Raw genomic sequence first — 10,557 nt, 5'->3', positions numbered from 1 at the left:
TCCCCTCCCCTCTCCTCTCCTCTCCTCTCCACCCCCCCTCTCCCAGGAGCCATGTACACTGCAAGCGATGGGAAGAATTTTTATTTTATTCCCATTCACCCAGTCTTTCTTTTTCTGGATTAGACCATGCCCCTTTTTGAGGGTCTGGGATTATTAAGAGTCTTGCTGGGTAAAAGCCATTTTGTCTTTCTGACTACTTTCTTTTGAGTTCAGTTGCTGTTGGGGACTTAATGCCTGAGTAGAGGTTATTACAAATTCGGAAGAGTGCCTTAACTACAGCATTTTCTGCTGAGCATACTTTCAGCCAGGAAGGATGGAAGGGGAGGGGAAAAGAACAGAAAGAAAAAAGACAGATTTGGAATGGGGGAGGAGTGGAACCAAGAACATGGAGAATAGAAGAAGGGAGGAAAAGAATTCGAAGAGGACACATCCCTTTGCTGAGCTGAGAATTCAGCAGGAGTGATGGGTCTGTGGAAAACTTTGTGAAGGAGATAAGCTGGTGCTTATAAAACACAAAGGTTTAGTGAGGGAACAGCCGAGAGGGAATAAATCTCATAAAAATAAAATAAACTTCCCACAGTGGTTGGCAAGTGCCTCGTGTGAGCATGAGATGGCTAACCGGAAGAGTGACATCAGAACAGACTCAGCAAGCATCAGTTCTGTTATGTCACAAGGCACAGCCATCCTAGGTAGAAACTGTTATCAAACACATGTTTTTACAGATAGGGAAACTGAGGCACAATGCCATCAATCACTCTAGTGGCACAGAGTACTTAGAAGGCAGAGCTGGCAATTGGCTGAGTTGGACTGCAAACCCAGACAGCTGATCTGGCTCCTGCTCTGCAGTCCTACACCAGTGCTCTCAGCCTTCAGGGACACTTACTGATGGCATTTAGGAAAAGATAAATATTTTGCCCCTTTCAATACCCCCTTTCTCTGCCCATGCCAGTCACTGGCCAGTGTGAACAATGGGGGATGTGTTCAAGGCTGGGTGTGAGCAGGCTGGAAACACTTAACACCTTCTCCATTGCCTGCGTGCACACAGGCTCCCTGGCTCCCTGTCATGAGGGTGCTCGCTCTTTCAGGCATCCTGGAAGCCCTGGGTGGGGTGTCAGGAGAGAGGCAGGATGCTCAGGTCTGCAGTCACGTTTCACAGCATCACATTTTTTTTTTTTTTTTTTTGTCAACACCCATTCCTCTCCTTTCTTCTCCAGCCTGCCTGCTTGTGCGTCTCTGTCCCAACTGCCACGTTGTTATTGTTCTACTGGAGAGAAGCAGCATTTTCAGAAATGGGGGATTTATTTTTATAGCACAGCTGGTCTGCCAAAGGTCACATAATTTGGCAACATTCCCAGTGGTTAAAAATTAATTTCTCCTTATTAATACAACCAAGGTCCCATAGGATAGGGGCTCAGTCTTATCTAAACTTGACAGCTTCCTAAACCTTTAGACGCTTTCTCCTGGGCCAGCCACAGGACAAGGCCAGTGTGTCCTGGAATCCAACCCCACTAAACCTTGCTTGGGAATGAAGCAGTTAAATATTGGGCCCCTTTCTCTATAAGGCAGATAAAGCCTTGGGAAATGCAGGGGGGTGGGGGTGGGGCACACAACTCCTGTAGTATCTTCCAGAAATGGATTAACCATCCTCTTCAAAAGCTAGAGATGAGTCTGTTCTTGGAAAGAACAGGACAATGGCTAACTCCTGGGCCTCAAAAGACACATCTGCCATTCAAGGTGGCAAGGGATAGTCAGATGATAAAATACCTCAGATATGTTCATGCCACCATGACCTCCTGCTCTGAGGTCACTTTTTAAAAGTCCTATCTCCTTAGTTCAAGGAATTTCAAATGTGTTATGCTTGTCAAAAGACAAAATAACAATAAATTTGGTCCTGGGTCAAATTGGCTTTTCTATTTAATTCACAGTCTGGTAACTTGTTGTTCTATAGAAGGACTCAGCTAAGTGTGTGTGTGTGTGTGTGTGTGTGTGTGCACGCGTGCACATGCAGGTGTGTCTGTGTGTGTGTGTGCACATGCAGATGTGTGTGTGTGTGCACATGCAGGTGTGTGTGTGTGCACATGCAGGTGTGTGTGTGTTTGTGCACATGCAGGTGTGTGTGTGTGTGTGTGTGTGTGTGCACATGCAGGTGTGTGTGTGTGTGTGTGTGGCGGGGAGGAGGGGGGTACTGTTTTAGATTAGAGGGCTGAAGAAACGAGAGCTGGTCAGGTCCAAGTTGCCTTCCTCACCTGGTTAAGGCAGAGAGGGGCTTCAAATCCAACTGATTCAGGTAAGGAGGCCTCCTTCCTATTGGTTGCTGTGACTCTGCTGTTTTGTTATATTTAAATTGGCCTAGTTCAGCGTTGAGTTGGATAAACGTGGCCAGCATTTCACACAAGGGCTTCCAATTTGGTTTGGTCTCATCTGCTGGCTGGAAAAGGCACAATCAGGGGACAATGCCCCTCTCCATTTTACTTAGCATGCTTTGTGTTTTCCACAAAGGAAAATCTCACCTTAAGATCTTTGCAAACTGGATCTTTGAGGAACAGGTTCTGAAAACTATCAGCGGAGCCTGGCTCTTGAATTTTGTCAGCTCAGAATGCCCCACACTTGGTTCACTCAAGTCAGCTCTTTCTTTTGAATGCTCTAATGAAGAGTTGAATGAGATACAGAAGACCTGGGAACTTCAGCATCGCCACCAGCCCCCGCCCCCATCTCCTCCTGCCCAATAACTGTTGCTTGCATATATGCCCCATTGCATAAGAAGTGGTGTTCCTGCTCCTCACTATTCTTATACCTAGAAGACAGAACCTGAAGAAGAATGCCCACTATCCATTGAACAGCAGGGGGCTGGAGCCATTTGGTAGACAGCGGGGGTCCTGTCTGGAGAGCCCAGCCTCCAGTCCCTGCAGCTTTTCAATCTCACACTTTGCCAGTTGAGTGCTCTGAGGACTCCAACGGGATGACATAAAACCTCACCCTGGAGGTGCTGCTGGGCATTTGCTATTCTACCTGGTGAATCCTGGACAAGTAGGGGCCTGTCCTGAAGCCCTATGGGGCGCTCTCCCCTGTTTTATACTGTGTACTCAGTTGGCAAAAAAACAGCCTCACCACCTCCAGTGCTTGCTTCTGGGGAAAAAGTGACTGGGCACTTACTTAATGAGGGCAGGAGACAGGTCCCCAGAGCTCTAAGTAGGCTATTCAGAATCCTGGAGTTTACTGTTTTACTTGTAAATGATTATACCCATGCATGGCCACGGGTCGTTTGGGGGTATCAAGCACTTGGACTACCACCGCTTCTGTTAGAGGATTTGTTTGAACCCGGGGTCCTCTCTCCCACAGCCCATTTGCACCTTTTATCTGATCACCTAGCTCAGACTGAAGGTTGAATTGAAGGCTAAGTCAGCCCATGTCCATGGCAATGGGGTTTAAGACCACCACAGATCAAAGCACTCCTGGAGTAAGAAGGAAGGGGGAGATAGATGGTTATAGGGTCTGGCTTCTTTCTGGCTCCGAGCCGTGGGTCTCAGGGGACTGAGGGGTTGGGGGGAAGGAGGAGACTTTAAGCCTGGGAGTTGCCACCTTGTGAAGAACCCGCAGCAAGGAGAGAGTGACTTCCAGGGTAGAAAGCAAACCCCTGCGGATCCACTCTGCCAGAGCAGTTCTGTGGCTCAGCGCTGTTGGGGAACGGCTAGCGCCAGGGGGCTCTCCTCTCTGTCAGAAACTGAAAAGAAGGGAGGCAGAGAGAGCCAAGCAGGGAGTCCATGCCAATAAACTGGAGCGTCCAGTCCCTTCCCTTTCAGCAGAAATTCAACCAGAGCCGCAGAAGCTGCGGCACAGATGGGAGTATCTGCTACTTAGATCTGGAAAGCTGATTCCAGTGCCCCGAACCCCAGGAGATTCTCAGAGTGTCGCCCAATCCGTTCCACGCTCCCTCACACACGCAACACCCACCTTAGGACAATCGGTCTACTCGTGTCCTCCACGCTGATGCTACTTAGGGGACTGGTGGGACACACTAGGGGCGCAGGCAGCCCGAGGCGAGGGGTGGGGACAGCCGTTTAATCACAGCTTGCCTCGCCTCCATTAACTTGTGTTGATATTAAAAAGAAATCAATCAGGGAAACTGAAGCATTGGTCGTGAACACTGTATTTTTTTCACCACGTGGGCATGGGCAGCGAGGAAGGGGGGAGGGGGCGGGAGGCTCAATCAGCCTGCAGGCGACTGCAGTGGCTGATCTGGAGGACAAGCCGCAGCCACGAGCTAACTTTCTGGCAACCCGCAGCGTCAGGGAAATGCCGCAGGCTTCTATCCAGGGGTGTCCTTAGTCTGGAGGAGGAGGAGGAGGAGGGAGACCGGCCTGGAGGAATCCTAGGCGGCCAACTTAGCAGAGGCTTTAGCCTCGGTTCTGCTTTTGCTGGGAATATTTTTGCCTAATAGAATGTTTATGGATTGCTCAGCTCTGTTTCTGCTGCGTAGCCCAAACAAATCGATGCGGCGGTAGGGACGGCGCTGGGGGATGGGGGTGAGAGCGCTGGGGGGCGCCCACGTCTCGGCCACGTGGATGCCCGCACGGCGTGCTCTTCACCTGTTTGTGCACTCAGGCGGGCGCTAGCCGCACTGTGCACCCGCAGGCTGTGAGAGTTGCGCGAATTCCTGCGGCTTAGGCTGCCAGGCTGCTTCCCGCCTCTCCCCGCCCTGGGTGCTGCAATCCCACCCCGGCTTCCTGCCTCTCGGCCAGGCTAACACGGGAATCTTTCGGCGTCAGGCCCCTTGCTTCTACAAGCTAGTTCTCCAGGGGCTGCGGCGAGCTTGCAGCGCCTAGCACAGCGCTGAGACTAGGAGGGGGCGCTCCGAGTCGGCCCAGCCCAGCTGCCCAGACTCCTCCAGACCCGGGCGGGAGGGTATGCGCTGGGGAGCCGGATGCATGGTGCCCCCAGAGCCTTCCAGCTACAGCGGACCGGCCGGGAATTTGCTCACTTGCTCCCACGTGTACCCGCCACCTTCTTTCCTTCTCGGAATAGGTTCCTGCCGCTGCCGTAGTGCCAGGGTCAGCCCAGCTCCTGGCGGGCGCACATAGGGTGAGTCAGAGGTCTAGCTTAGCCTCGCCCTTAGCCACCCCGGCTAGGTCTCCCGGTACCAATCAGTTACTCGACTGAAACCATGACTGGTGATTGATCACCTTTTCGGGGAGCCGGATAATATCTACTCTGGGCGGGTCCCATCCCCGGACCGAGGCTGCCCGCGAGGCTTTTAGTGGGCGATGAGCTTCGCACCCCGCGCTTTTGAGCTTCTCTGGAAGTGACGCAGCGTGACCAGAGATTGGGATGGGAGGGGGCTCTGCAGAGAGCGCGGGAGGCAGGTGGCAGAGCAGGAGTGGGTCCGAGCGGGTGTCGTACACACACGTACACATGCTCCACGCAGTGCTCAGGGACAGATGTGCGAACATCTGGGATAGGAGATGGTCCCCAAGTCTTTACAATCCCTTCGCTTCGCACATCACAGGGAACCTGAAGTTGTGTGTGTGTGTGTGTGTGTGTGTGTGTGTGTTGCCAGTGTGCGCGCACTCGCACACCGGGGCCTACCGGAGTCTGTTCTTGAATACATAATATGCCGTGGGCATTCTCAAGGAGCGCGCGCGCGGGCACACACACATACATATACACAGCAAACCACACACATACATAATTTACACAGCATTCAGGTCCGTGGGAGGCAATTTAATTTCTATTCAAGCTGGGAATTCAGAATTAAGGCAAGATGGAATGCTAGGCCCAGAAAATTTCCCCAGGACGGACCTGCACCCAACCCTTCCTTGGCTCATGCTTTGCAGTTGCCCATAGGACCAGTTACAGCAGAGAGGGAGCTGCAAAGGCTTGGATTTGCATCTCAACGGCTTTCCCCAATCCGCCAACCCCCCAAAAGATAGCAAAACATAAAACCCATATGTATCCCAGGTAAAGTGACTGGAGGTATGTGTTGGGGAAGGGACAAGAAGCTTGGTAGCAGCTAAGCTTTTGCCTCAGGACCCGCCAAGCACGGTGCGGGGGCGCCAGGGTGGCTGGGAAGGAGACCCACCACTGCGGCTGCCTGACTCCGCCAAGTGCCTCAAGGTAATAGCATTCCTCCGAGTTTTTGTCTCTGTCTTTCCTCTCTCCTTCTCTCATTCCCCCATTTCCTTGGTAGATGGGACCTCTTCCCCAGTCACCTGTAGGAGCAAACGCTAATAGTTATTTTTTTTTTCAGGTTCCAGACACTGTCTTAGAGCAGAGGGAAGCACCCCCAGAAGCAGTCCCAGGGTGGAAGAACCGCATTCCCAGAGACCAGAGACCTGTTTTCAGAGAGGTAGCCCTTGTCGCACTCCACAAGAGCTGGCCCCGGCCTCTCCTAGGCCCTGCTGTGCCTATCTCTGCAGCCTGTGTCCACACACCCTTTTTGGCAGTGCTTGAGAATAAATTCCACTCAAAAGTTTCTAACCACTTCACAAGAGGAGAGACTGCCGAGGGTCATACAGTTTGTTTTCTCTTTTAAGAAAAAATTTAAAGAACATGACTTGCTTTCCCAGAAAACACAGGGATTCAGGAGAGAGTGGGGACCATCAACTGCCCACGGGAAAGCTCCCATCGCGGTCACAAGCTGGCTTGTTTCACCAGCTTCAGCCCTCTGGTTCTGAGATGTATCCACCCAGTCTGCAAAGAATCCACACATCTGAAAAGCAAAGCTAGACTCTTGCTTTTTTTTCCCCAAGCCCTTCAGCTAACATTGCTCAATGTAGCTAAGTGGAGGGAATGCAAATGATTTATATTTCACTGGCTAGGTTGAGGAAACTCAAGGGAGATGTGTTCTGCTTCAAGACAGGGAGGAAAAAAAATCCCCAAAACTGTAATGCAAAGGCTTTGTAGTATTTTTAAACCTTTGATTCAGTCCATATGTGACATCTGAACACCGCCAAATTCTGTTACAAAACACACACACACACACACACACACACACATACACACTCCCTTTGCAAGAGAGAAAAGTTGGGTTTAGCAGCCTGGTGGTGTAAAGAAGGCCGCTGAGATCTCCCTTTAAATGATTGAGTATTGAGGGAGCCTCCTCATGAGCGCTTCTCAGTGGCTTCTCTCCATTAGCAGTCGCCTTTAAAGGGGAAACCTTGTAAAAATGAATAGAAAAACTTTGAAGGGCTTACCTTGCTGGCTTCTCACTTCGTGTCCTGAAAAGTACAGAGCTAAGAAAACCCAGGTAAGAGGAAACATATCCATTTTTGACAGAGAGGCTCTCTCCGGGGCTAGGTTTGTGGGCTCTCCTATAATTATGTCTTTGTGTTTTTCCTCTCTAATTTTCTTCCTGGTGGTGTCTTCTGCAAAGGTCTCTAACGATCAACGTTTTCCTCCTGGGTCCTGGCAGTCTGTCTTCACCTTTATTCTTGCTGGAATATCTCCACCTCACTAGGAGATAGCTCTTGAAATCAGCAAAGAGGGAGCAAGCTAGGGAAGTGGAGACCGGTTTCCTCTTCAAACCCAAACGCGTGTACGTTCTCTCCAGTTCCTCAAAGTGTCATTTCCTTTATCCTACAACATCACGAGGGTTTCCCGAAAGCTAAGCGCAAAATAATAGTAATAATAATAAAAATCAAAGCCAAGAATTGCCCTGGGCATCACACGGCCCCTAGGCAGCTGTGTGATCTCAGAAGCGCAAACTGACACAGGTCCCCCGGCACCCGGGACACACACGCGGGCAGAGGCACCGACCGCTGGACAAGCGGAGTGGTAAGCAGTCAGGCGTCCGGCTCTTGTCCTTTCTGGGTTCCCCTAAGCTGGAGCCTCCCCCGGCGGTTACACCCGCTCGGCCAGTCTCTGGAGGGGAGTGCGAGGCAGGAAGCTGCTGCGGCCAGTGCTGCTGGTGTTGCTGCGGGTGCGGCGGCTGGGATCGCCCGCGAGTGTGTGAGCGGCTCTCCGAGTTCGCTGGCGCCCGCCCTCACCTCCACCTCGCCCAGCGCCCGGCCGAGTGTCTGTGCTTCAGAGGATGTGCCGGGGGCGGGCTGCAGGCTGGTGCCTTGCTCGCCTCCTCTGCCTCCCCTCAGGCTCCCCCCTCGCCTTTTCAGGCCGAGCAGCATGTGGATGTCAGAGCCACGGCAGAGCGATCCGATTACGCGCCCGCTCAGGGCCCGCCCCTTCTGTGTTCCTGATTAAAGAGGCAGCCGCGGAGACGCGCGGCGCAGAGCCGAGGACCGCGGCACCCAGCTCGGGCGGGGCGGCAGTGGCTCGCAGCCCCGCGGCCGCGCGATCAAAGTTAAGGTGCCACGCAACCCTGCCGCCCCTCTCCCAGTCCGCACCTCCCTCCCGCCCCACGCACCTCCGTGCCGGGCTGCGGGTGTGTCACACCGGGAGCAAGGAGCGCCCTCCCTTCAGGGCGCGCTGCCTCTGCCGGAGGGAAACTCCGCGGAGCCCGGGAAATTCTTGTTTCCCCTAAATTCCGAGACTCAGATGCTACACACTCAGAATCCAACACAATGCCACCTGCAATGGCGTTACAGAAGGAGTTGGGTGGCGGACCGCGTTTGGCGTAGGGAGCCAGTCCGCGGCTCAGCTCTGTGTTCCCAGAGGCAGCAAAGCGTGGCGGCGACACACACAGTCAGCCTTTAGCCTTCTCTGAACCAAACCTCAAATACTTTTTGGGCTTACTTCTCAGATCCTTTGTTGTGTCCCAAACAGGCTCCTCTGCGGTCTGGGTTAGGATTTACTTCAACATGTGCCCTTAACTTGTAACTATCTTTAAACGAGGGACGATTTTATTGAATAAAGAATTTCTCCGGGCAATTAAATCCCCCCCCCCCTCCCCGGCCACCCAATACACCTTCAACCTTCCAACATAGTATAGGTACAGGGAGGCCTCTTGGACTGCTACTGTAACTACTTCTGTTCATGTTTCCCCAAGGTATTGTGGTCACAATGTTGACAGAAAGAAAATAGCATTGTGTTACCTATTTTTAAGTGGAGACATGAAAACTGTTTCAAGGCGCTATAAGCTAACAGTTGGAGAAAACACTTGCATCTTTATTTCTGAGGGTAGCTGGGTGATCCCCAACTGTCATATTCACCAGGCACCCTTGCTTTACCATGATCAAGATCCAACAGAGCACACCTGGCAACCTTTTCAGTCCCCTTCCTAGCAGTCTGAAGATTTAAGAAACATAAAGTTTGGGTGAGAAGGGACATGAACATCTGACTATACCATCCCCCCCCCCGCCCCCTTTAGCATGGACTTATGGGTTCTTCTGGGTGGTTTCTCTCCTTATCTGGACTTGCCATTAGCTTTGTTTATCACAGCCAGTGTTTGAAAAAAAAAATCTGTAACTCTCACTTAACTGTTATTTACATGGAGATAAACACAAACAAAATTGAATCAGAAGTGATTTGCAACTAGTTAAATGAGGGATTTTCCAGTGGAAGTCCAGAGCCTGAATATCACATGGTTAATCTTAACTGCCTGGCTGCAAAGGGCTGGAGTTAGAGGCCCTCTGAGTTCTTCCAGAGAGCAACACACACACACACACACACACACACACACACACACACGTGCACACACGTGCACACGCACGTACCACTCAAATACTCATAGGGGCTAATTTTGATTTCCTTTATCCTTTCTTTCCCTTCCCTGGGTTCTTTGATGAAGGAAGAGGGGAAGCCTGGAGTTTGGACCTTAAGCTCAAATCCCGGCTTGTGTTGTTGGCAAAACACTAATCCAAAAACAAACAAGGCTATCTGCACTAACAGTGCCTGCAAGGAAAGAGTTACTTAGTGTCACAATCCCACTGCTCTCCAGGCATATCAAACATTCCTACTTGGACTAGAGATGCACACAGCAGCTTTCTGAGAACATGACAAAGGGCAGAGAGATGACCGGAGAGAGAAAAAGAAACACAAAGTCCATTGGGAAGCCATAGGATGACAACCCCGAACTGCTGGGCTTGGGACCTCAGACTTGAGGGTTCCCATCTAGCTGCTTCCAAGGTTCTCCTTGGTTCTGGGAAAAGTCAGTAAGATTCAGCGTTCTGTCCCTGGATCCTGCTTCTGCCACTATGGATCTTCGTTTTCTCAGAGGTGTTCTAAAGGGGGCGCTAACTTGCTTCCTGGAAGCCTCTGTGCTCTGCATGCAAGACTTGACTGCAGTCCACTGGAGTGAAGGCTTCCTGTTCTGCAGATGGCCAGAGGGAGGGAGAACCCCTGGGGACTCAAACTGGTCAGAGCTTTTCCAATCCTCTAGGGGGCAGCACTCAATAAATAATGCCCACGCCACCAAAGGCCTCTACAATGGTGCTGGGAAGCTCCTGCCTTTTCAAAGGACTTCAGCAGACCAGGGGAAATTCAGAATCAGGCTACTGAATCTTCCAGCCCGCTCTGAACAATAGCGGAACTGGCCCCCAAACAGCTCGTAGTGAAGTGAGGATTCCTGAACTTGCCTCTCACTCAGCTGGGATGCCCACATCACCATCCTTAATTATGAATTAATAATAACAATAATAACAATAATAATAATAATAATGATAGGTG

The 10,557-nt window shown here is 51.4% G+C and overlaps 1 protein-coding gene across 5 annotated transcripts in view; it reads right to left on the bottom strand.

Annotated features, from left to right (window-relative positions):
• Positions 1-8,147, bottom strand: part of Nrp2 (neuropilin 2) — a 113,328-nt gene extending 105,181 nt beyond the window's left edge. For 3 of the 5 annotated variants that reach the window (XM_021167901.2, XM_021167983.2, XM_021168063.2), the window contains exon 1: positions 7,191-8,117. In XM_021167901.2, coding sequence (XP_021023560.1) covers positions 7,191-7,263 — 73 coding nt within the window. In that variant the 5' untranslated portion in view covers positions 7,264-8,117. Of the gene's footprint in view, positions 1-7,190 lie in introns of all 5 variants that reach the window. The other 2 variants (XM_021168306.1, XM_021168222.2) reach the window with 1 other exon arrangement.
• Between the last annotated feature and the right edge of the window lie 2,410 nt (positions 8,148-10,557).

Source organism: Mus caroli, chromosome 1, assembly GCF_900094665.2.
Source record: "Mus caroli chromosome 1, CAROLI_EIJ_v1.1, whole genome shotgun sequence".
Taxonomy (NCBI): domain Eukaryota; kingdom Metazoa; phylum Chordata; class Mammalia; order Rodentia; family Muridae; genus Mus; species Mus caroli.
Note: the sequence above shows the minus strand (reverse complement) of the source record. Positions and strands in the feature narration are given on the sequence as shown.